At 38.7% G+C, this 27923-nt stretch overlaps 1 protein-coding gene across 9 annotated transcripts in view; it reads left to right on the top strand.

The window, feature by feature from the left end:
* The window catches only part of MYO6 (myosin VI), a 180990-nt gene that overhangs the window by 116121 nt on the left and 36946 nt on the right, over window positions 1-27923 (top strand). For all 9 annotated transcript variants that reach the window (XM_072142095.1, XM_072142094.1, XM_072142096.1 and 6 more), the window contains 9 exons: window positions 3841-3879; window positions 6149-6242; window positions 9964-10094; window positions 10264-10341; window positions 11426-11555; window positions 17275-17365; window positions 18952-19102; window positions 26970-27178; window positions 27297-27375. In XM_072142095.1, the coding sequence (XP_071998196.1) occupies window positions 3841-3879; window positions 6149-6242; window positions 9964-10094; window positions 10264-10341; window positions 11426-11555; window positions 17275-17365; window positions 18952-19102; window positions 26970-27178; window positions 27297-27375 (1002 nt within the window). The remainder of the gene's footprint in view (window positions 1-3840; window positions 3880-6148; window positions 6243-9963; window positions 10095-10263; window positions 10342-11425; window positions 11556-17274; window positions 17366-18951; window positions 19103-26969; window positions 27179-27296; window positions 27376-27923) is intronic.

The following is a 27923-nucleotide window of genomic DNA, read 5'->3' as shown; positions in this document are numbered from 1 at the left end:
GGCCCGCGCCCATGGGAGGGTCCAGCAATAGTGGAGGGACTGGCGGTAGTCTCAGAATTTAAATATCTGGGAGTCATGATTACTAAACAACATCAGGATGCACGCAAGCACATAACTGGTCCACTCCTCACATATGTGAAAGAGAAATACAGGTCATGGAAAACTCTCCCTCTTTCGGTTGCAGGCAGAATAAACTTGGTTAAACTCATAATTCTGCCGAAATGTTTATACATTCTGCAACATTCAGCAGTCCCACTACCTAAAAAATTCTTTAAAGAATTACATGCCCTAACGGGAGTTTTCGTGTGGGCCACCTCCAGAGCTAAACTTAGCCTCAACACCTTGCAACGGCCAAAAGAAGAAGCAGGAATGGCACTCCCTGATTTTTATAATTATTACTTAGCGGGACAACTTAGATACCTACACTGCTGGACAGATGGGCAAAACCTACCCAACTCAGAGCATCATCTACAGCATTATCTGGGTCTCAACACTTTATGGCCAGTCCTAGAACCGACACAGGAGGCAGGCACTACCTTGCTACCACTACACAACCTGGCTAGACAGGTCTGGAAGGCGGCTAAACATATGGCGAACTTCACAGACATTATAGCCGAAACTCCATTGTGGTATAACCCCACTCTCAGACACATACACGCCTTGGAAGGGCAAGCCCTATGGAAGCAAAAAGGCATAAACACAATAGGAGATATCTATAAGGATAATGTCCTCAGCTCATTCCAAGAACTACAAAACAAGTATGATTTAGATAGATCCTTTTTCTATAGGTACCTTCAGCTTAGACACGCACTGGAGGCGCAATTCCCAGATTCTCCTCTCATCATCTCGTCTTACCCGATAATTGGTATATATAGAACACAAGGTCCTAGGGGACTAGTCTCAATACTCTACTCTCATTTAATACAGAAAAAGATCACACAGAATCCGCTGCGTATAATAGACAAATGGAAAACACTCATTCCCTCACTGGACGAGGAATCCATTTCAGACATGCTATCCTCACACCTAAAGGTCTCTCCCTCAGTAAATAACAAACTCATTCAATTGTACTTCATTCACCAGGCATATCTAACCCCAGTACGGTTAAGGCATATGGGCAGAGTGGCAACGACAGCATGCCCCAGATGTGGAGAGCTAGAAGCGAACTTCTGGCATATGAGCTGGAGCTGCGCTCCAATCCAAAAATTTTGGAAAGACATAACAGACTTCCTCACGAGTATTTTACCAGTCCCATTACCTCACTCACCCGAGATATGTCTACTGGGCTTAATTCAGGAAGCAGACTGGACACATTACCAAAGTATTTTTTTAAGAGAAACACTGTTTTTGGCCCGCAAATGCATTGCTCTGCGGTGGTATGCACCTAACACTCCCACACTTAGCATGTGGAAGCTTCAAGTAAATCAAATTCTACCATATGAGAAGACTATATATAAGCACAGACAAAAACCTGGTAAATTTGACCAAATATGGGGCGATTGGTGCGACTCTCCGAGAACCAACTACTCCCCTCCCAGACTCAGGTTAGCCATGAGAGACCTATAAGCGGATAGAGAATTTAAATATTATACTAGCACAGCAATAGAGGTACATGCTAAAACGCAGCTTTTTCTTTTTTGGAGAGTATAAAAAGGACTTCAGAGGGAGACCAAATCTGCTTAACACTCTTGAGTACGAGAAAGACGGAATATCTATAAACAGCAAAGTTTGGAGGAACTAATAAATGATATACCAGTAGGATATGATAGAGAGGAGCAATAGGGAAAAAAACCAAAGAAGAATATACATCAGAGACACTCGAAAATGAACACGAAGACCCAGTTAGATGGTATTGACTCATTATTTTATTGTAGTTAATGTTTTTATGTTTTTTGACAACTGCAGATAACAGGATACAGACTGTTACATAAACATTGTTGATAGACTGTTAAATGTAAAAAGTAAATGTAATGCTTTGTACAATTCTGTTTCTGCAATAAAACAGTTTAAAAAAAAAAAGATGTGTAGTGGCCGGCAACTTTAGTTTCTATTCTGCATACTTAAAAATATAATCCGTGAACTAAAAGTGATTATAGTAGAAAGTCCAGAACTGCATACATTTTGACAATTCAATAAAACTTTTCAACTCGCATCTGATTAAAATGTAGACTTGTGAGGACATGTCAACATTTTGGAACAAATGCAATTCTCAGCATGTCTTTCTAACTACTTCTTGTACATGTGAGACCATACACTATAGTGTAGCCGTGGAACTGCATCCTGTATGCCCAGAAAATAATTTAGAAGTAAGGCCTGTAATTGTAGGAATCAGCACTGAAATCTATCAGGCTTTAGAACAATAAAAAGGACAATGCCACTATGGCCTAAATGTGGTCTAACCCTGCAAGTAGATCTGAGTTTTTTTGTGTATGCTGGTTAATTGCTACTGGATAATAGAATGGAATTAGGGTTGTTAGAATCCTAGCCTAAACTAAAATGCCAAACATTACTACGTATGGTGAAAAGATGGCCCAACAAGGCATTAGGTGGTTTCTAATACAGTCTACTGTACATACACAACAACCTAATTTCTTCCATAGTCTTTGTCCCTTCATATTTAAGGATTTCATTTGTGCCGGCAGGTTGTAGTCCAGCATTATAGTCATGTACTATGGAGATCCAGTTTATCAGCACTGTAGGGTCCTGTCATCTTAAGGAGTAATACGATACGGTACAATACGATAGACCTTAATTTATCTAGAACTCTCTGTTCAGTCGTCTCAACAAATTTGTTCAATTCCATACCGCTCACAGCTCACGCCTTCTTTGTAACACGATCAAGCCCTTTGATAACCATTTTTGACATTCCAGACCCAAAACGAGCTATTATGAAAAACAGACCCCCAGCAACCGCAGCATCTTTGAGCCCATCCCGATACACACCGTAAAAGAGCGGCACGCGTCGGGTGTTGGTGCATATTGCAGCAAAGACTTAACGGTAACACCCAATATCGGTGCTAGCTAGATGGGTGGCCATCGATCAAGCTTTGCCGATGGCTTTAAAAAGATTGGCGGCGCCCATGGGACAATCGTCGCTCCCCATGACGTCATTGGGGAGGGGCGATCGGTATCCATGACATTCTCGGGTCTTCCGAAGAACTGGGGCTGTCTCGTTTTAACCCATTCATTACAATGTGCAAATTGCACATTTTAATGAATGAGGTGGAAAATCCCCATATGCTGCCATACTGTAGTCGGACAACCTAGGATTAAAGTACCCCAGGGGGTCTGAAAAACAGAAAAAAGTAAAAAAAAAAATTATAATAAAAAAAACGAAAAATTCAAATCACCCCCCCCCCCTTTCCCTAGAAAGGGGGGTGGCAACAGTTAACGGTTGGGCAAGGCAACGGTTGACTCTGCAGATGTAAGCAGGCTATGAATCACGATTCCCTGGCACAATGTGAGATTTACCTTGTCTTCATGTCCACAGACTAGAAGCATATTCTCCAATGCTCTGGCTTTCATTGCTGTAATTTTTCCTATCTGTGTTTATTTTCTGTTTAGTGATTCTATGCTTTCTTTACAGAGCATAGTTGTAAGTTCAGCTATTCAGCTTAAATAGTGAGTAGCACAACCTGCATTCCACATCACCATGTGTTTATGACCGGCTTTTGTAACCTTTTTGTTTTGATCGCTCACCCATATATTTAACGCCATGTAAGACGATGCACCGCGGACTGTGAATGCATGCAATTTGTCACCATGCTGCATGTATAGTGTATGAGGCTTCTGCCCCCGTGTGCTCTATGTAATATTGTATGGCTTTTCTTTTTTTTACAGACCCAGCTGAATCTGTTACTTGAAAAACTTCGAAGCACGGTAGGAAGATGACAATGTTTTCTTTTTCATCCAAGCTAACAATGTATGACCGCACTATTCGGGGCACTTGCTACATTTCTTGCACACATCCACGTTTTCACCTGCCAAGTGTCGTTGTGCCCTGTTAACATGGTTTGATAATGTCTTTAGAAACCTGATAATCTGCCAGCAATGTGTCTCTATGAATAAGCTAGTAACACTGATAAGCAGCTACACGGATAAGCTTAAAGTATGTCTGATAGCCATTGGAAGAAGATAAAGACGCAAGCTCTCAAGCCGCAGCCGAACATGTTGTGCCAAAGAATACTTATGCTGTGCAGTGCATTGTGACCATATGCTGTATGAAGTGGAGGGTTACAACCATATTCCTCTTTCCTCTTTGTATTTCTAACCTCAAGTGCAAAGACAAAGAAGTTTTCAATATGAGAGGTCACAAATTAATTTAAAAACTATATCTTGATATATAAAATTATGCATATCTGAGATTATGCTTATACGTACCCAATCATTGATATTTGGTAAAATGGTCCCTTTCTTTGTCTCCTATCAATCTTCTTCCTTCTTTCCTAATTTGCCTTTTACTATGAAACCTTCTCTCTCAGAACACAGAGAATTTCTATGAAGAGGGAGGAGCAACAGCTAGGTCTCCACCCAGAAGCTAACGGTGGTCTCCAAATTTGTATGTAGTTAGTGTAGTAGGGAAAGCAGATTACAGGTCAAATCATGATCAAAAACTATTCATGTTACTCTTTCTGCAAGCACATTGTACTTGTAATTTCTGTAAAGCATGGTAAAAGGTGAGGAACGCTTGAAAGTGCACCTAACCTTTCAACAAACCAACAACAGAAATCAATTATGCATTTTGTGTGCATGTGTAACAGTGCTCTATAATGATTCTGGATATTATATCATTTTTCAGTATTTTGTATCAGTTTTGCACTCTGCATGCTCTGTCTACTCCCCCTCCTCTCTACTTATGTTATTGGAATTTTTACTGAATTCCTTTCCAGCTAGCAGCAGTTCAGAGTAAAACTAATTTTATCAGTAATGGAGGTAGAATGAGAGGAGTGAAGTGGAACCTGTAACCAGAGACCCTTTTTAAGCCTCCCACACAGACAAAGTATAATTTATATTAAACTTTACTTTGCTCCCAGCCAGCTGTGTCTTCTATGTCCCCTGGGTGAGTTCTGTGTAAAATGCTCCTCTTCCTTCCCTATGGAAAAAAACCTCAGGAGGAGCGGGGACTCTGCTCAATCATGAACACGCCTAGGGGACGCACCTGGTACCAGGAGCCAGGTAAGGTTTTATATAAATTATCATTTGATCCACAAATGACAGAAATATTGATATAAACTGTTTAGGGATATGCTATTAATTGTCTGTAGGGACATGGGGAAGGCTAAAAAAAGGCTCTCTGGTGACAGATATATTTAAGATATAGTACAAGTTTCTTGCTATTCATTTTGCATAGTTTGTTAAAAGTTGAAGTGACCTATTAAAGTGCATTTAAACAGCCAAAATAAATTAATGACAGTGTTCCCGTTTGGCACATCACCAATGTATTGTCACCAATGTACAGAGATTTATGGGTAATGAATAGTATCAAAAAGTTATTGCTGGTAGGATCCTTGCATCTTAAAGATTAACTGTGATGTTTGGCAAGAGTGAGGCGTACATACTTTCATCACAGTTCAATAAATTCCACTACTAAATACAAAAACACCCCGTCTTTAATGCTTTTTCCATTCCCTCTACAAAGGATTTTCTTGAATGGAGCTTTGAAGATATTTTAGCTTTTTTCCTTCCATTCCAAGAAATCCAGAGAAAAGTTTGAGTTTAATAATATTCAGACTTGAAGTGACTTTTATTCTATCCAAGGACATGTATCATCTACTTACATTGGTAACATTTTGCAAAGTAAGGATGATCAATAAAGACATTAGTTTTTGAAGGACATCCATTCACCCATCGTCACTCTTTTATGCATTTAAATACGTTGGTATTGTTTTTTTTCCGCTTCTTTTTGCATCAGTGTTTTAAAGATCTTTAGCAATTAAAGGAAAGCAGAAGATGCACAGTCTGCATTATTGCATTATGGTTAAGAGTCATCTGTCTAGTGTTTTCTTTTCATTTTAGTGACTATTAATTTTGTCGCTGGTGCATCTTTCCAGTCTGATGACCCAGTTCTTACTTTACTTATTGCTTGATGCAGCCATAAAATAACTATGTACCCGTGTCTTATACAAATTATTTACTTGATTTCCCACAGGGATCTAGCTTCATCCGTTGTATCAAGCCCAATTTAAAAATGACAAGTCATCAGTTTGAGGGAGCGCAAATTCTGTCTCAGCTTCAGTGTTCAGGTAATGATTCATGTCATTCTCTGTTATTTTAAGGATTTTTTCTTTCTTTAGAGGGGACACCTACATAAACGCCACTCTAGCGAGTAGGAAAATACATACATTTCAAAAGATACCCAAAATACATGGAATATACATATATAATGTACTGTTCTTAAAGAAATAAAACTAAAATAGTAGAAAAAACCTTCAACGAGCATTATATACATTGGTAGTATAGTGTATACATATAGTGTATTCTTTATGATGAGTAGTTTTACAACTTTCTTTAATTCTCCCCAGTTTTCCTTAAGTTTGTGAGTGGTGACTTGCTTCTATGACGTCTCCTATGCACAGCATACATAAAGTAGTGGAGAATCTGGTCATCTAAGTGATGGACATGTTCAGTCTGTGATCCACTGACCGCACACTCCTGGGGACTGAACTCCAAGCACCATATTGATCTATAATCTATGGGGTTCCTCTAAATAGCAGCGCCGATATTATAGTGTTGTCTCCGCTGAATATCAGGGAACTGTGTGCATCATAGACTTATGTGGTGCTTGGAGTCCAGTCTCCCCAGGGTTTGGCTCGGTCCATGAAGCAGAACTGTGCTGTGGTTCACTGAAACAACTCTGCAAGTGTGAAGCCGTCCTAAAGCCACTTCTGTCAGGGAGACGGATTAGCAGGAACATAGAAGACATTCTAGAGAAGTTATAGCCAGTTTTGAGGTGAATATAGCCCTCAGGTTGCTACAGTTTTTGTGTATCTGTTTATCGTTGACCCTCTCTTTTTACACTTCTGTGTAATATGGTCTTTCTATCCATTTGACTGGATTTAGCAGAGATTTCTTGGTGATTGTCATCTTAGCACAGACAGGAGAAAATGTTTCATACATTTCCTCTTTATTTATGTACGGCTTATTGAAAAGTTAGTGAAGGTTGCTTCTATAAATGTGCATATGATGTGAGAGATGGCAATGTGTAGCAAGTTTGCATGAAATACTTGAAGTAACCACATTAAAATAGCAAGTCTCCGCTATTATGTCAGAGAACACACTAAAGTCTGTGTTGCCTACCTATTAGTCTTAGTAGCAGGATGGAAAGCCGTTTCCTAATGCCTAGTAATGCAGATGGAGAGGGGCAGCCACTTCCTGCTGAAACCCACCAATGGCAAAATGGATACATCTCCAGTCTTGCCTGCAAAATTATGCAGAGCTTGGGCCGTAATAAGCAGGCTTTAGACCTTGTGCAATTGCTGCCTTCTCTGGCCGTAGTTGTGATGCCTTAGGTTTTGCTGTAAAAGGTGGCTGTGTACAGAATGTGATTAGTTTCAGTGATAAGGGCGCTGAGTAAATTGATTCATGGTTAACATTCTTTTTAATGTACTTTGTTTTGCTGCAGAGCAAAATAATACCTTTTCCTATGGAAAGCTGCTTGGCATTGCAATCACTGTACATTGACTTTGCATCATGCCTCACTGTCACATTCCCTCTACAGGATTTGTTTCAGTTTAGTTAAGCTGCAGATGAGGGGATGACATCAAAAGAAATAATACTTGAGCCCCAGGCAATTTATTTCCATGCCGTTCACCTGCATTTGAATTAGAGCTTCATAGCAAAGTCATTTCCGTTGATTTTCACAATTTTCGGCTTACGAGGAGTATTCTTTTGGTGTTCTGATCACATTCACTCATTAGACACTTCGAGCCACTTTAATTAAAATGCAATTTTTCGGTGATGTATTCTTGTGATTTCTTCTTGCAAGTTTGATCAAGGAGACCATCCTTAATTCCATTTCAGTATTTAATGTCACTTTTCATTTTAAGTTTGAACTGTACTTAGTTACAGTAGAATACAAATAGGTATTTTATCTTTTACTTTTTGGTGCAGTTTGTAGTGCAATAGAAGCTCAAATATAATACCCATGTGTGCTTGAATTCTATTGTATGGTTAATAAGTTAGTTAAAACTCAAGTTTAGCATACAGTACAATTTTAAAAAGTGGGACTGTCGAACGCCATCAAGACTACCAGTATATAACTCAAAATATTGTGTGTTGGTTGTATTAAGGAGGTCTTTTCAGCCAAACATGAGTAATGGGGGTGCAACACGCATAGGGGTCTACAGGAGGGAGCTGGAAGCAAAGAGCAAAGAGATTTGGTAGACAACTTAAGTACTGCAGTGAAATTGTACAGATCTTTATAGCTTATCATTAAAATTTTCACCATGTTGCATGACATTGGTTCACCATATCGATTCCAAAGTTTAGTCTCTCTGGTAAATACCAACTTTGCACACTATATACACCAACTCATATGCCGCCTTGTCTGCCCTCCTGCTAGGGGTCTTGAATGCAGTCAAAGTCAGGTTGTCTTTATAGGACAACATAAAGAGCACTTAGTCTTCTTCGGCTTTGAGAACCCAATACAAGCAATGGTGTGTATGTTGCCTGAATATTGCACCATGAGAAAGTGACACTGGTTACACAGTGAACTGTATGCTGTACGCTGCCTATTGGAAAACTACAAGCATAGCAGGACAGCTACATTTTATCAGGGCATAATGGTTCACATTATATTTCCTTGGCAGAGAGGAGAAATCTGTATACAATTCTGATCACTTGTAAATTGTGGAGGTATGCGTTCATGTCTCTGGGTAGATGGCTTTCACTTGTAACAAAGACCTTTCTGAGACATCTTAACTTTTCAAAAAGCATATGTAAGCAAACCAAGGTAAAAGTGCTGCTGCAGCACTCCTGGCGGTTAGCGGGCATCTGATTTATTGATTATGCATCAGGTCCTGTGAGATACAGGTGCAGGGAACAACTTAATGTTTTATTTTCTCTAAAACCGAATTTTGGATGTGTAATACACTCTTATTATTATTCTTTTTACTTAGAGGTTATGTACAGATCATGTAGACATAATTTCTGTAGATACAAAGTGTCCTAATATGTTCCATGTCATGTAGTCACCTAATCGCCTATTAGATTTCCAAAAGGTACAGGTGTTAAAGCAGCTTGCTTCACTTTCAGCCAACAGTCAGCCTGGAGCAATGGCAGCCTACATAGTATTTTACAGAATATGTTGTTCCTTAGCTTGACTAATTGGATATTTAGGATAATTTGTTCCTCCGTGAACAGCATGCTTGCCTTCAACATCTCCATTAATGTGTTCTCATGTCTTTTATGTGTCTTGCCTTTTCTATACAAAACAAAAGACAGTGGAGATATACAGGTTTAAAACAGATTATCAGGACTTTAATTTTATTTTTCAACATTGGCCTTGGGTTGCAAAGGCAAACTCAGGTTTGCAGTGTCCTTGTTCTGAACATTTGGTTGCAGCCGCCAATACTCATTGCAGCTAGAATGCACCTCATTCTGTATAGAGACAGTCCAGCTCGGCAAAAATATTTTTGGCCTCTTTGATAATTGGATTTTTAAAATTTTGTATTGTCTTAAGAACTAGGATTAACAATAAAGCTTATTTATAGACACCTTTGATAACTCTTACAGCTGATCTTTGCAACATAGGGCTAAAGTACACTACATTACCATCATCCAGGTCCATTTAGGGGTCGCCTTAAGTCAGGGACCGCCTGTATACTTCAAGTAGTGGATGTGTGCTGTGTATGACTGTTATAACTTAAAAGTGCCAACTTACCTGTTAGGTTTTTGTTTATAGGGTTAGATTTCTATGTTTGATCATAGTTTTAGAATAGATAAAATAAATGTTTCTTCCCCCAGGAATGGTGTCTGTCCTGGACTTAATGCAAGGTGGCTTCCCATCCAGAGCCTCCTTCCATGAACTTTATAATATGTACAAGAAGTACATGCCAGAAAAGATGTCTCGTCTAGACCCCAGACTTTTCTGCAAGGTATATATCTCTCAGTGCACAGCACTTTTAATTGTAACAAAAATTCTTTTCATGCTGTGTAAAATTATCTTCTAAAACTGCTCATGTTTTAATAATTTATTGTTCGCTTTGAAGCCTATTTTAAGGGGTATAAATTCAAGCCTATTAATGTGCTTCTTTTATCTTACAGGCTCTGTTCAAAGCCTTGGGCTTAAATGAAAATGATTACAAATTTGGGTTAACTAAGGTGTTTTTCCGGCCCGGCAAGGTAAGTATCTACTATTTCAATGTGATGATTGCAGGATAAGGGTCCACACTGATATATTATTTTAAACTCATATTAACTTCTACTTCTCTTAATCTGGAAAGTACGTAATTGGCTTTATGATGCTGTATTGTGATCTTTTACATGTACACACCAGACCTCTTGCATTGATGTATTTGTAGGTATACAATAGGTTTTGATCTTACCCCTGCTAATTTTTTGCTGTGCAAATATTGGTAAAATATATTGACCAAATGTGATATAGTTTTGTTCATTGTGTATCCACAATGTAGAAGAATATAGGCATTTTTCTTTTGAAAAGTAAATTTACACTGGTACTTATTAAGAATCGATTAATGTACAGCAAAAGTTACAGACATCCAAAAATAGCATTTAGAAGTAAAACCTTAGATTTGTGAAGCATTCTTGAGTTACTGCTAATTGTACTTTCAGGACAAACACGATATTGTAATATTATGTTGTTTTGAGAATACAATCATTTGGACAAACATCTGTATATGTCCAGCCTAGAGGAAAGGTAAGGGTGGATACACATTCTTGCAATAGACAAAGAATATGTCATACAGGAGATGGCAAGGAATGTTAGTCAAATTTGTTATAGAACATTTATATTTTAGATATTTCAAGCATATAACAACCCCAGAAGGCACAGTCCCAGATTTTTTTTTTTATTCCTTGTCGAGGTGATTAGCATTAGATTGGCAGGGGTCTCACATACAGTAACCCTACTGAGTAGTTGCTTATAGTGGTTATACTATATACCGTGCATTGCTTCGTAGGCTGATCAGAAGCGTTCTGGGTGTTGAACATCTGCTAATCTGAAATTGGTCACCTAACCTGAGGATAGGCAAACAAAAATAAAGAAAATCTCAACTTACTACATGCTTGGATAATTGTATCTTCCCTTGGAACATTGGGGCCTAGCAATAAACGTTTGTTAAAAAAAAACAGAACATTTTTTAGTTGCAGCGACAAAACCACGCTCTGATGTATAATGGAAATTCATAATCTATACTAACTATTCTCATTTATTCTTTCCTTGTACTGACTTACTCTGTTTTTTCAGTTTGCAGAATTTGATCAGATCATGAAGTCTGATCCAGATCATTTAGCTGAACTGATAAAGCGTGTCAATCACTGGCTTATCTGCAGTCGCTGGAAGAAGGTCCAGTGGTGTGCACTTTCTGTCATAAAATGTAAGTGGATTATTGTGTGGTGAGGCATAAAACGTGCATTCAGAAGGTTAACGCTTCCTATTTGTATTCTGAGTCATGGAAATGTTTAAAAAGTATTTTACTTCTTAATCCTTTCTAGATTGTGTAAAGTCATGAGCAGTGCCCTTTCTATTGCTTATGTGCATGTCACCACATAATATTATAAGTGCTTCCTTACATTTCCTTCTCATTTTAGGTTCATACAGTAGTATCTATAGAGAAATAGTTTTGTCTGTGTGTATATATATAATATATTAGTAGACTAGAATGCAGATGCTTCTTGTCAATTATTACTGCCACTATTGTAGCTTTATCTTCTTTGCTTAAGAGATAAGGGTCTGGAATAGGGGACAACACTCTATTAACTCTATAAAATGGCTCTATAAAATGGGTTTTCTAAACCATAAACCTCTGTCAAAGTATAAAAAAATTATTCCTTGGCCTAATTTAATATCTATATAAAAAAAACCCTATATTCAAAAAAGGAATTAGCTCACCATAGCTATTGAATAGTTTGAACATATGAAAAAAATCACTGCTCTGAATAGTAAAAAAGAAATGTCTTGGTACTGGCAAAATACTGAATTTCAATGGGTTTTCTTGTGATGTACTTTGAGTGTGTACTGGATCCAGGAGTGGGATACCATTGGTCTTAAGCTATATTGATATTATGCTATTTTTAAGTTTTTAAATGCATAGTTACTGTCTCCTACCCCTGATCCACTGCTGTTTCATGTCAACAAAAGTTACAAGGCAAATCTTTAAAAAAAACCAAAACACAATGAAAAATTTCTGATCACATTCCCATCCTTGCTCCACTGTCCGGCATTTGGAAGGCAGACATGCACCACTAACAGTCTGTGAATGTGAACATTATATATGCTGAGAGTTAGCTCACAAACTAGAAGTGAGGCAGTGACTTTAGTGCATTTTGATATAGTAGCACCTGAGTAAATATATAATTGACCTAGTTTATATGTGTAATATAGTCCCCCCTAATACATGTTTAGCACCACTCTAATGCATATGTTATCACAGCCCCTCCCCCAGCTCTTTTATTTTAAATGAATATTAATAGCTTGCCAATAAATATGCAGAACCCCTTTGCAATGAATACATAAACATCATCCTCCTTATTCATTTATATTGCACCTCCCAAAGAATGATATAAATGTGCATTTCTGAGCTCTGTACCCACATTTTCTTTGGCAGCCTAATTGAATGGAACTACCAAAAGTGCACTATGGCCACTATACTCCAATGAGAGGCCTTTGAAATAAAGTGGAATCTTCCAATTGGTGGAAGGCCCAGTGCCTTGCTCACCATGGTCACACATCGGTCCTCTTCTGCCAGACTGCGGCCCAAGGCGGGTCTGTGGAGACCTGCGGCCAAAGAACATACTACCATATACTTACCTTTCCCTGCTCCCATGAAGCAGCATCGGTCCTTTTTCTGTTCTCCTCATTGCAGCCATTGTACGCTGGACTGAAGATGGCGGCCATGATCGTGTCATCAAATCACATTTTCTATACAGCTCTGAAACTTGTAAAGAGGATTGCTGCAGCTTTGTGGGAGCAGGGAAAGATTGTTTTTGCCCTAAAGAAATACTTTAAGGATGGGGCTACAGAAAGGGGGAAATACAGAAAAGGTGCGTTGTTAGGGGTTCCTCAAAAGGCGGCAATGTGAGAAGCAAGCACTATAAAGGGGGAGAGGAAATTGTGAAGTATTAGAGGGCATTATAAGGGGGCAGCTGCATTAAAGGAGGCATTTTAAGAGGTTGGGCTGTGGGAAAGGGGACATAATAAAGTTTTGGGTTAGGTACAGGGATCATATGTGGAAGAAGGGCACACCCACTGGTCCCTGGAAATAAATGTGCTGTTCAGCTGGTCCCTGAAAAAAAGGTTGGGGATCACTCTCCTGTAAATGGGGATGAGTTTATTTGGAGTGCAACCTCTTTAAGATTAAATCATTTAATGTGGAAATGATTTTCTCCTTATTGAAATAACTAAAATAAAACTTTTGTTTCTTTCTACAAATGGATATGGCACACAACCCTTTTCCCCCCACATGAGTATGATTGTCTCTCAATCAGATGAGTGGAGGACTGTGTGATTGGTGACTTCTATGCTGCAATCAGGAAGAAGAAATAACAAGAAATAACATTGGAGACAATTAGGTTTTGGTTGCCATGGAAGTAGAAGACAATCGTTTATGAAGCTATCGCTTCAAGTTATTGTGCAGTTTGTTTTGGTTAAGTTGAATAAAGCCTGGAAGGTCATTTTAGTATCTTTTTTATTATGGATTTAAAAAGACTGAAATTGAGCCAAGTTTGTGAATAATTCTGAATGATGTGATAGTGATACACTTTCAGAATTTTTTAACTATTAACTTACCATTGTTAGTAGGTTGCACAAAAAATGTAATCACTTTTATTTCAATATGTGTCAGGGTATACGTGCGTATAGGAGAGACGCCTAGAAAGTTTCTGGAGAATACATACAATATGTTTCAACAGACCCGTCATCTTCTGTAGCTACCAAAAACGTCCAAAACACAGAAAACTTTCATATATAGTCGCCGAATGGATAGGGTATATGTTAATAATGTGGTACTGTATATCTATTAGGTTTAATTTGAACAACCCTGCCAATGTATAGGCTAGGTATTTGTTGTAAAATTGTCCCTCTCCTGTCAAGAGCTGCCTGGGAAGGCAAGAGTTAAGATGTTTATTGTCCTTAACCAATTATATCCTTTGTCATATTGTAAAGAAAGCTGATTGCTGCCACCTGACTAGGGGAGTATAAAAGCCCCTTGTGGGTGGGAACATGTGGTCTTGGTCAGTATACTGCAGAAGTCAGTGTTCGACATCAGGACCAAGCACCATGACCATAGCGTGCCCAAGTCCACATAAGCCTCCAGGCACCCAAAGAGAGGCTAGGCCCTGGTGGGGGATGCTGCACAATTGTTATTTTATTCTTAGTCTCGAAAGCTTTATTTTCAGATACAATTAGGATGTAACCTACAGCCATCAGTTGAATTGCTAAGGAATACTTCTGGGCCTGTTAAACACCTTTGGTGCTCCCATATACATTGTGTATAATGCAGCAGCATATGTGCATATGTATGTAACATTGTGTATGTCTGCAAGAGCATATTCTGAACCAGGCTTAAAATGTATAAAAGTGCCTTTACCAGTATGCAGCATTGTTATTATTCAGTAGTAAATATTAGCTTCCCAGGGAACTTTCTACTTGTCATTTGCATTTTCTGTGCTAAAATTATCTTGTACCTCTGCAGCCAGCAGTCACTTATACCTTAGCCACCCACTAAATATGATTAGAGTGGCTTTGGCCTGTGCAGCCAAAGTGCATTATGGGTGTATTGATACGCTGGAGTAGGAAACACATTAGTGCTCTTCCCTGACAGCTGGAGATTTCAACTCATGTGAAATGCTGAGCCGCTGGCATTGTCCATTACCATCTCAACGCTGTCTGTGCTGGCCGTAGTTTTCTCCAATTTTAAAAAAGTATTTTTAGCTGAAGAAATTCCTAAGTGGTAATTTTGTTATCCTGGCTTTGAACTTGTGATTCACTGACATCTGCGATAACGTTTCCACACATTTTCTGCATAGATAAAGTCAGTTCTTCAAAATAAAGTTTAATTTGCCTCTTAATATGTTGAATGGTTTTCATTTATATTCATTTACAAGACCCTTGCCTAGATTGTACCTTACAAACCTCCATATAGCGTCCTCTAGGATGTATTGCAGATATTTGCATGTGAACTGTGCGGAGTGCTGTATTGTTTTCCATTTCTTCAGCAATATGTAAACCTGTACATTGGACACAAGGTTAAAAGAAACATACATTCAAAAGCTAAAGCTTGTATATGTGCATTAGGCAGGTTTAATAAATACACTTGGTACCCTCTTTGGTCCTCTTGGTACCCCATTGCTTCTTTTGGCTACCCACCTATTCTAATAAGGATGCTGACCCCTGCAGGGAATCTGTCTGTTAACACTTCCTCACCACTATCCTCCCTCAGCAGATTTTGTCTTCTGTTTGAAAATTCCATTTTCATCTAATATAACTGAGGGTCTTGAGCCTCAGCCAGTCAGTGGGGTTAATTTTCTTTATCTTCCATTGTAGACAGAGTAGAAGGGTAAGAGAAAAACCTCTATATATGGGCTCAAATTTATGAAGCTGTCTGAAAGTCAGAATATTCCTAGTTCCATGGCAACCAATCACAGCTGCCCTTAAATATTCATGAGCAAAGTTAAAATGAAAGCTGAGCTGTAATTGGTTGACATGGGCAACTTGGAATATTCTGACTTTCATTCAGCTTGATAAATCTGCCCCTATGTTGTGTGTATGTGTGTGTGTGTGTGTGTATGTGTATGTATATATATATATTTGTATATATATATATATATATATATATATATATATATATATATATATATATATATATATATTATACAGTCCCTGGGTTGCATACAAGATAGGTTCCTTTGGCTTGTACATAAAGGGGTATTCCCATCTGGGCATTTACATTTAATTAAATTCATTTGCCATATGTAAAAATTTCTTCAATTGGATGTTATTAAAAAAATGTTCCTGTGTGAAGATAATTTCTCATAAATGTAGTTATTCTGTCCCTTAGAAACGAGATAGCTTCCCCGGATACGACCACGTCATACTCTGGCAGCGGTGGCCAGACTTGCGCTATAAGGTCCTGCCAAACCACCAGGATTCAGCGATCATTACCACAGGACGGCTGTGCGACATGTAGTAACTCCCAGACATTTTATATACAATAACCTTTTGTTTCTTTGTGCACTCAATCTATCAGACGTGGCCGTATCCGAGGAAGCTATCTCGTTTCTAAGGGACAACATGGTTATATTTATGAGAAATTATCTTCACACAGCAACATTTTTTTTTTTTAATAACATCCAATTGAAGAAATGTTTATATATGGCAGATTAATGAAACTGAATGTAAGTGCCCAGATGAGAATACCCCTTTAAGTTAAAGTTCAATATAATTACTGTATATTTTTGTTTAATTATCATATGAAACAGAAAAAATTAATGGAAGTGCTAATTTTTATTTGTCTCTATTTTTGTGAAAAATTTACATTTGGTACATTAAACTGGTACCACCAAAAAAACCAGGGGCAACTACTCTTAGATCCAGGCACATTGACTGGTAATCATCTTATATTTTGTTATCCATGGCCTCCTTCCTTTTAAAATGAAGTGTTATAATTATGCTAATTAAACAGAAGGGCTCTGGAAGGTGGTACCAGAACCCCTTCAGCTTCACAAGCTGTCACATTGTGCTGGAGCTTGTCCTCTTCCCTTCTGCTCCCTTTCCCCTCTTGTTTCAGAACAGAGGAAATGCTCCTTGCATAGTGTAAGCTGCAGCAGGGAGTAGCTTTGGTAATGCCCCCTGATCCCTTTTGGGTCATTAGCATAATTTTAGAATGAAGAAGGCCATGGATAACAAATATAAGAAGATCACCACAGTCACGGTGCCTGGATCTATAAGTAAGTGTCCTTGGTTTATCATGCTTCATTTTGATGGTAGATTTATGGAGCCTCAGTCCAAAATAAATTGTAGTTTTTACTGTTCATGTTTACTTATATTTTCAGTTATAATACATTCCTATTGAAAATGCTTTACTGTTTTCTTTCAAGTGAAAAATAAAATTAAATACCGGGCTTCCGCTTGCATTAAAATGCAAAAGACCATTCGGATGTGGCTCTGCAGAAAGAAGCACAAACCACGGTAAGAATGAAGGCTGCATACAGAATCGTCCATTTCTCCCACACCATCACATGATATTTTTTTTATTCCTGTCAGACCCATCCACCAACTTGTACTCACAATCACAGATTGATTTCAGACGCATAGGACTGTAATCCTCAACAGGTGTTCAATACCTATGTGAAATGAGAGCGGCATTAAAGATTTCTAGATTGAGCAATTCATCCCAATCAGTTGACAGATTGAATGATATGTTTCTCTTTGAAACAACATCAACATAAGGCTGCTATCATCTTGTTTTTACATTTTAACAACTACTTTTATTGGCGCAGATGCAGTTGCTTTTGTGGAGCAGGCAATGGATTCTTTCTGCTTGCATTCCTTTTATTGTGCTTCCTCAAATTAATCATGGAGAGGAAGTATCCTTTCAGCTTTTAATCTATTCTCCTTTCCATTTCAAAACTGTCAATAAGTGGCAACAATAGGGGGGGGGGGGGTAAGTGTAATCTTAACTTTAAGAACGACACACTATGGAACCCTAAGAGGGTTTACCCGATATTGTCGGCTTGTCTGAAACCTGGCACTTTTTCCAATTCTTCTTTTGCTGTATAGTAGCTAACTACACGGATCGGATATTATTACCTTACCTACAGCTAGTGTAGTGAAAAAACACCTCTTAAAGGGTTTGTTCAGCTTCAAGCATTTTTTAATATTTTCCATTGCCTACTGCTTCAAGCATCATTTCTTTTATTTTTCTGGTCAGGATTTCTTAATCCAGTGCTGTAAGGTCAGGTTTATAAGACATGTCTACTGTAGCCATTCACCAACCTCAGAAGTCATGTCTTGTTGAAGTCACATTGAAAGCTCTTGGCGCTTGGGGAACATGTACAATATAAGGCAGGCTGCTTTATTGTTGATAAGTCCTTCTTTAACTTTAATGCAGTCAACAACTCCAATTTCTTGTCAAACAATTCAATACAATAGGACAACCTTCTAGCACATCCCTAGAATAGCTGACGATAACATAATAATAAAAATTGATCCTGTACATGTATTTCTTCTGAAGTTGCACTGAAGGGCAACCTACCCCATCCACAGAATAAAGTAATTCCGGTAACGAAATAATGATGGGCAGCGCGGTGGCTCAGTTCTTAACACTACAGCCTTGTGGGCAACACCTGCAAAGAGTTTGTATGTTTTTTTTCAGGGCTTGCATTGGTTTCCTCCCACACCCCAAAACATAATGGTAGGTTGATTAGATTGTGAGCCCCATTGGGGACAGGGACTTATTTGGCGAGCTCTGTGCAGCACTGTGTAATCTGTGTGCGCTATATAAATAAAGAAATTATTAATATTTATGACATTGGTAGGAAGTGGACCACTTAGACATACATGATAGATCACATCATATCACTCTCATATAGTATATGGAAAAAAACATGCTCCTCTTGAAATGAACATATTTGAATTTGTCCATCCAAGAGGAAAGTAATACATCTTGATATAACCCATAGGAAATATAGGAATATTAATTACATTTTTAGGTTGTTAATATTCAGATATAAGCTGCACTTTCCTGTAATATAATTCTCTTTTTTTTATTCAAGAATTGATGGTATGATAAAGGTGCGAACACTAAAATCCAGGCTTATCAAATTCAATGAAGTTGTCAATGCCCTTAAGGAAGGGAAGCTAGAGATGAACAAACAGGTGAAGGACCTGGAGTCGTCCATTGATGCTCTTCTGTCTAAGATAAAGGTGAGCTGACAGCATTAGTGGATTTGTTCTCTTCTCACAAAGCATCACGTTCTGTATGCTAAAAATGTCATTATGCAAAATAGACTTGCATGAGGAAGGAAATAAATGAGTATTTTTCACACTTCCTGCCTCAGATTCTTTGGCAGACGACTTTCAGCCTGTAATTGTGTAAAAAGATGTAAATTTCAATGAAGCTCATAAAAAGCCTCATCACAGATAATATGCCTACTGTGCTTGGAATGATTCATGTTGGCGAATGTGCCTGGGAAAACCTGACGAGCTGTCATTTTGTGTCCATTGCCATAGTTTTTGGTTAGTCACAGTTTCCATGACTCTATTTTCTACTATTATATTGGTTACTTTGTTGGTCTTCTATTGTTTGCTTAATTTTACTTCATCCAGGACGTAATGGCCCTCATTTATTACAGTGTTTGCGCCAGTTTTCTGCCTGACTTTGTACTGAAAAGAACATGCAAACTGCTTGTACATGTATTTATAAAGTGTCCGCGCCAGTTTTGTGTCGCGGCTGCACTATGACCGATGTGCCACAATAATTCTGCACATGAGGAAGCGTTCTGGTGCAGAGTTGGACTGTGCCACCTCCTTTATTACTCTGACTCGACAGAATTGTGTTTCACACTTCCAGAGCAGTGCAGGTTGCATTATATTTGCTAAATATGGTGCACACTCCACAGGCAAACTGCACCAATATTGATACATGTGGCCCATGGTTTGATGTTTACTTGTTTACAGTAAAGGTGGTCCTGTTTCCTGAAATCATTTTTAAGACCAATACGATCTCTTTAGTCTTTAGGCACCATCTGCGTAGAAGTTCTTGACCCCATGTCTACATTTGTTGACTTGCCCGGTAGTTGACAAAGGTTGACTGCTTCTAATTGAGAGTCCATGATCCAGAACATTGTTTAATGCAGCTACAAATCAGCAGGCATGGTACATAGTAGGCTGCAGGATTGTAGATAGAATTTCTTCCATTCTATCTATAATCATCTAACAATCAACAGTCTACTGTAACTGATTGCAGGCATAGGTCATATTTAGACAGTTGGACCATGATGATAGATAATGAGGTACAGGTCAGTTTAGATATTTTTTTCTCTTTGTTACGAGATGGATGAGTAGACATGATTTCACTTCTGTAGTCTTAGATTGGGGTAATGCATTACTTAAATGCAGCCAGTGTGGCAGATGAGGATTAATAGAATGTAAGAGACAGTCCTCCCTTACACAGCTGCACGAGAAGCTGCTGGCACATCACCACAACAGCTGTGCTTGTTTTCTACATTTCAATGAAGCTACGTTAACACCAAGACTGACTGCATACATGCAATTTGACATAATACAGGATGCTAATTGCTAATCAGCCTAATCCCATTTGTAAACCATCATCAGTGTAGAAGGAAGTTGATCAACTTCTGCTTCTCCCTCCACCTGCACTTCTTGTCTTGTAGTACAATACAAGGTTTATTTTAGTAATCTGCAAAATTAACTGTGATTTTCATATGATAAAGTAGACTTACACCCAAAGCATGTATCCATTGTTATGTCTGCAGGAAAGTCACATTTTTGTAATTATTTACATTTTTAATAGATATTAACAGTTTTTGTTGTGGCGTCAATACAATGGTGGCGATGCAATCGAGACTTCTGCCGCGCACCTGTTACAGCCCAAAACTAAAGATTTAGTAAGCACGCGTGGCACCTGTATACAAACAAAGCGGTAGTGATGTCTGGCATCACAGCGGGATGCAGGGAGAGAGCCAAGAATACTCTTTATTATTATTGATCCCCTAGCGATATATGAAAACATTGGTATACCTGGGCAATCCCTTTAATTGTAAGGGGTGACTACTCCTTTTAGCCACACAATTATTTTTTCAGTCTGTAATATGAGATTGAGTAAGATTAAGCACAGGTTATATTTGGTATCATAAGAGTAACCATTAAAAGAAGTTGGTAAGATTTATGGTGTACTGTGTACATTTAGGATACCTTTTAGAAGCCTGAAAGCTTTTTACACAATCGCTGTTCAGGAGGCTGAAGTTAGTATTACTATTTCTCATCCCTTTGGCTGGCTTGCTGGTTGGCGTGTGCTTTTGGCCGCTCTTGAAGGTAGTCCCTTAGCAACGCAGGTGTACTTTGATCACATTAACAACATTCAGCATGTGACACATAATAATGGGATCATTGAGAATTACAGAGCGTTACATGACTGGGATTCTGTATTGTTTTATTTATAATCAAAAACAAATCGATCCCTGTCCTAGATCACATACACTGTAGATGAGTCTGGGGACTAAACTGCTTCTTCTAAACAGCATCAAATCTGTTTTGTTTCAAAAGCAAATTGAATAGTATAAATTAACAAAATCATATATTTGTTTGTGTGTACAACTAATAACATTGTAAAATACCACAGCTTGTCTTATTAATTCGATCAGCATTTATGCCAGGAGAGCTACAGGCTAAACAAGTGCATAAACATCTACTACTAGACAGAGGCAAATAAAATATTATTTTGGACTCCGGTCAGTATAAATTGCTATACTGCAGTACAGGAAGGAATGGGGTTGTATACCGTTGTAGACAAATGTATCCGTTTAATGGACACAATAATATAATGTGAGAGACTTATCCCACTGTCTACCTATATAGTGGGATACTTTGCAGTCTTCAGTTGTACGTATACACCTGGAATCCTTCCAATGTTTACTTACAACACAGTATAAAATGAGATTACATTACCCACATGTATTTGAGATGGGTTTGTTGGAGTGTTCAAAGTTTCCTAGTAGAACAATCACATACTTTTTAATCTCTTCCTGGCTTCAATGATTTTCACTGATACCTTGCTAATCCATTCTTTTCAAAGGGCTTTTTCATACATAATTTTTTTTCCCCACTGATCCAATGTTGTTGGTGAACAAAACAGGGCGGGCTCTTAAATTCTTTCCACAGGTGTGTTAAAAAAACACATTGAAAATAATGGCTCAGTAAGGCATTAGTTGAAATCACTGAATCCAGGAAGAGAAGGCAAATTTTTGTGTCCATAAGCTGAAATGAGGGCTTCAGTGAAAATAAAAAAATGTTAGAGCGGTTTTCTGGGCTGTTTAACTATAATTATAGATGTTAAGTATTTGATGGTGGGGTACTATAGTTGGTGCTTGTGCCTCATGAATGGACCCAGATAAAGAAAGCTACACTACAAGTACATCTCCCATAAAAGAGAATGAGAGCTGCTCCTGCATTGCAGTAGTCTGACCAATACAGGCAGTCCCCGGGTTACATACAAGATAGGTACTTTAGGTTTGTTCTTAAATTGAATTTGTATGTAAGTCGGAACTGTATACTTTATAATTGTAACCCCAGCCAAAATTTTTTTGGTCTCTGTGACAATTGGATTTTAAAAATGTTGGATTCTCATAAGAACCAGGATTAACAATAAAGCTTCATTGCAGACACCTCTGATAACTGATAATCAGACACCTCTGATTATTGTAGCCTAAGGCTAAAGTACAGTAAGTTACCAACATCCAGAGGTCCGTTTGTAACAAGGGGTCGTCTGTAAGTCGGGTGTTCTTAAGTAGGGGACCGCCTGTACACTACTCAATTTGGCTTCCTCCAAATTGTAGCTGTGTAGTTGCATGAAGATTATTGGCTGTCATACTGATCAATTACTTATAATTTTCCTTTGGAGCTTGTATAAACCAGATTACGCCATTTCTATGTACATTATTAGTCCGAACAGACCTCATGGCAAGGGGCACCTTCTTAGACTCCTTATGTATTATTCATACTAAAAATCCATCAATAAAAGTGACCACCAGTCTGGATGAACACGTCCGCCATGGTTATATCATATACCTGAAATGGCTGACTATGGAATTTAGTTGAACTGTCGCAGCCACCAGATCTACAGTCCAGGGGGAATGGTTTGTTCTGATCAATGCCTGAAATATCAAAATCCTATTTCATTCTTTTATATACAAGCTAAGTTCATGGCCTCATCCAAACGAACTTACAAGAAACGTGGGAGATAATTGGCAGTAAGATCTTTCTATTTTGCTCCCTAAAAGCAAGAATTTGATCAATATTACTGGTAGGAAAGCATTTGTAGCACACAGAAGGTTACAGTTCTTAGAGATGAAATGTCAAAGAGTTCTGTCTCTCGGTTACAAACAATTTGTATTGAGCAGTTTTAATTTCCAAGGTTACTAGATATAAAATGGCTGTTAATGCGTATCCCAGTCATTTGTACAGCCAAGATTTGTATTTTTAATTTGCTTTTCATTTTCATCTTAGAATGGGAATGCAGCCCAAAATTGATGAGAATAAACGAGGGTATGTGTTTTCTGCACAATGATTGCTGTCACTGCAGCTTCTATGGATTTCAGCAAGGCCACAATACATTATTGTCAGAAGCGTAAAAATAGAGGTTTTTCGCTGGAAAGAAAAAGCCTGCATAAATCTTTTTTCCTTCTGCATCGCAAGAATTCCGTCCAATGTCATAGCATTGCCTTTACTTAAGTTGGTGAGCTGTAAAGGGTACATAGTCATTGACTATAAGAGAAATATGATAGATCCTTAAAGGCGTATTCCCAAGAAGACTTTGGATAACAAAATAACACACTCCAATTCACTGTTATTAACAGAAATACAGTATTTTACAGATATAATTCCAACCTTCTTTTCTCGTCCTGGTGTGTACAGTATTCGGCACCCCTAATTACAACCGTTAATCTTCTGACTATAATAGGATTCTTGTCATGAATAGCTTCTCTTGTCTGCACACTGCAGTGCTGTCTGCCTCCTGCCCCTTCCCCTGCATTACAAGACCAGCTCAGACACAGGCATGGTAAGAAGAGCCAACTTGTGTATTCAGGGCCAGTTTTAGACAAGGTGGACCCTGGACAAAACTAAAAGTGGGCCTGAAAATGAAACAATATTACGAACAGTCACAGTCCGTAAGAGGCTCCCTTTAGTCCTGCACAATAATAACACTCTGTAGTTTACAAACAGTAGTATGGTAAGTATCTGTAATATAGGACTGTAGGAGAATTTTATATATAATTTAATGTAATTTTGATGATAAGCAGATTGATGATAAAAAAATAAATATGATAGGCTGCGCTCCAGAGATGCAGTAGGGAGTCGAGGCTTTATAGCAGAGTGTGCCAATGGAAGCCTCTCCTCAGTTCCAGACATATAGAAGCCTGCATACAGTTTGCAAAAAACACATAAAGGACTGCAAGACCATGAGAAATGGGATTCTCTGGTCTGATGAGACAAAGATTGAACTTTTTGTAGTTAATTCGAAGCAGTATGTGTGGAGAAAACATGCGGCCAAGTACAGAGATATCCTGGATGAAAACCCCTTCCCGAGGCCCAGAAGACAATGACCCTAAGTACACAGCTAAAATAACAAAGTGGCTTCAGAACAACTCTGTGACCAATGAGAGCTCTGACCTAAACCCAATTGAGCATCTCTAGAGAGACTTGGAAATGGCTGTCGACCAATGTTCTCCATCTAACCTGAGGGAACTGAAGAGGGCCTGCATGGAAGAATGGAAGATGAACCCCAAATCCATGTGTGACAAACCTGTTGCATCATTCCTAAAAAGACTTGTGGCTGTACTAGCTCAAAAGCTGCTTCTATTCAATACTGAGTATTGTGTCTGAATACTTATGACTATATGTAATATTTCAGTTTTTAAATTTAATAAATTAGTATAACATAGTGGACATTAACGAGCAAAAAATAACTTTTTTGATCTTTCCAATTAGCTGCAATGAAAAAAAGAGTGAAAAATTTAAAGGGGTCTAAATATTTTCCATACCCACAGTACATTTTAGTGGTTGCAGTGATTACAATAGGCTGCAGATTGACACTGGATACTAGTGAGATTGCGGACGCTGGGTAGCATTCACACTAGACTGCGGACTGAGTGTGTTGTGACATGCCGCGCTTGTATTGTGCTGATAAACAAGTGCACTGGGACGGGCCTCCGCTTGATCACATATGCGTTTAAGTAATGCAAGGCGTCAGGTGCTGGTTACAGATCACATGCGTTTCAGTGGAAGCGCATATACAAGCCCGGCCCCCAGATGTTTGCATTTTGGTTGTAAACACAATATAAATGTGGCCACATTCTAACTGACGTTCTACAAGACGCTGATATAGCTGAATTGAATAGTAAAGCAGGGAGCTATAAGCCTCCAGCTCTGACAAATTGGCATAATTTGACTGGGGGCCCATTTGAATGTGTTTGCCCCACCTATCTGAACCCCTAGCTATGCCACTGCAGGAGATAGATGATAAGCATCTTCCCCCAGGCATTCAATCAAGTAGTATTAAAAGTTCAATGCATCCTCTGCCCACAAGTCCACATGCAGGGGGCCCTGGGCAAATTCCCATTTTGACGACTCCTAACGTCGGCCCTGTGTGTATTTTATTGATTAGGTCAGGGAGCAGTGCTGACTCTGTGCTTTATTGATTAGATAAGTTACTAAAGCTGAGAGTGTTTTATATCCATCGAATGGATCCTCAACATCTCTCATATCTGATTTGTCTCAATTCTCTTTTTCCATCTGTCAGCTACTAGTAGAATGTTCAGAAGCTAAATGAAAGTGTAGATAAACCCTGTACCCAGATAATCTAAGCACATTGTCAGCGCACAGTATGTCATTCATAGCTTAGAAGATTCATGAAGTGTCTGCTTAGAGAGTCCCTGCCCGCACTGACCAGCCTAGTGAGTGATAGAAGCAAAAACAGCAATAAAACTGACTAAAATTGCAAAGTAAGGAATGGAAAATGATCTTTATTGTGTAAACGTCATTAGGTGAATAAAATTTTTTTCATGGGAAAACCTCTCAACTAGTGTTTTAGGAGACGCAAGTGATTATTTTTTTTTTTTTTTTGGTCTCCTTCATGGGGGATTTCTGTATCTTTCTGGACCATTGATGTTGACCATGTCATGTCATTGCAGAATGTTGACACCAAATAACACTAGCACTCAAATAATCCCAAGAAAGTGCAATAGGGTCAGTTTTTATTGTGTGTTTCATCATTGTCATTAGGAGGATTTCACTGCATGCAACTCTAATTTATCTGCTGAAAAAGCCAAATGTAGTTTCTGACACCAGTTTGAAAAGATTCTTAACATATCGGGATGATACAAGAAGTCCTAGCTACTGCAACCAGTACCGCCAAAAAGTCTCAAGCTCATTAAGGCTCCACAGTGAGGAGCTGTTCACCCCTCCCCTCTATAAAGAAGCGAGCGACTGGCGTTGTAGTACACGTCCTATATTTTTTCATGCACAGTCACAGTGCAGTGAGACAACGGGGCAGATTTATCAAGCAGTCTGAAAGTCAGAATATTTCCAGTTGCCCATGGCAACCAATCACAGCTCAGCTTTCATTTCACCGGTGCTCATGAATATTTTAAAGGGGAGCTGTGATTGGTTGCCATGGGCAACTGGAAATATTCTGACTTTCAGACTGCTTGATAAATCTGCCCCAACGTGTGCTCAACGCACCGTGGCCGGGCGCCCTAAATAGTGTGGCTGGATATCGGTCCCCATTACATTAGTGAGTATTGGACCTTAGAGTATCATTTCGTTATTTTATTTGCTTTTATTGATACTTGCTTACAGTTACTTACGGATTTTATAGTGTATTTGTTTTTGGTGACATCTATGGTTGACTTCCTAAAGAACTTCCACTGGTAGGGATTTTTTTTCAGATCTGAAGGAATTTGTAATCGAGACTTAAATTTAAAGACTTTCTTTGTTCCATAAGAGTAGAATCTCCATCATCTGAATGTTTTTTTTTTGTGTTATTTCTTGCTAGAACACAATAATGACCCGTGAGCAGATTGAAAGAGAATATGATGCTCTTGTGAAAAGCTCAGGCCAGCTCCTAAACGCCTTACAGAAGAAGAAGAAAGAAGAGGAAGAAGCTGAGCGTTTGCGTCGTATTCAGGAGGAGATGGAACGGGAGAGGAAAAGACGTGAAGCAGAAGAGGAACTACGGAGAAAGGAGGAAAATGAGAGGAGACTGTAAGTTACAGCAAAGAGCTTGGGCTGATAGAAGGGAACTTCTATAGTATACTCAAAATATAGCTTAGGCTGTTATGCAGTCTTATACTTATACTGTTCCGTTTTAATTCCTTGGTAGGAAAGCCGAGATTGAGGCTAAACGGAAACAAGATGAGGAAGACCGGAAAAAGAGGGAAGAAGAAGAAAGGAGGATTCAGGTATGTAGAAGTACAATCGATGAATTGTACAGTTTCAGTTTAATAACTTGCAGCATCTTTCCTGTGCTCATTCATTCTTGTTCATGTACCTGTAGTCAGTGTAGTCTCCTTTCCATCTCTGATAACAACCTGCCGCAGTAATTCTCTGTCGCAGGCCAGATGCAGTCAGAATTTTAGTCTCTGCTCTTTGTTCATTCTCCTCTCCTTTTCCTGTGCTTTTTAGCTAGCACTTGTCAGTTCTTCCTTCTTTCTGATTCTTTAACGTCTCCCCTCCATTTACCTTACAGCGATTCTCTGTGTTTTGCCTGCATTGAAAGATTGTGGGCTATGGCTATACCACATAAGCTAATATGTAATTGGTTATTTAAAAATTTGCTCACCTTAGCAGGAAAATGTTGTGTACATACACTATGATGTGGAATCAAAATGCAACTGGCCCTTTATTCAGTCCTGTGACGTTGTCCCTTTGGAGGAGACAAAAGACAAAAGATGGTTGCTGGTCACATGTTTACATCACATGTCTTGTACCTGCCTGGGCAGGTCATGTG

This window comes from Engystomops pustulosus, chromosome 3, assembly GCF_040894005.1.
Source record: "Engystomops pustulosus chromosome 3, aEngPut4.maternal, whole genome shotgun sequence".
NCBI classification, from domain to species: Eukaryota; Metazoa; Chordata; class Amphibia; order Anura; family Leptodactylidae; genus Engystomops; species Engystomops pustulosus.
Note: the sequence above shows the minus strand (reverse complement) of the source record. Positions and strands in the feature narration are given on the sequence as shown.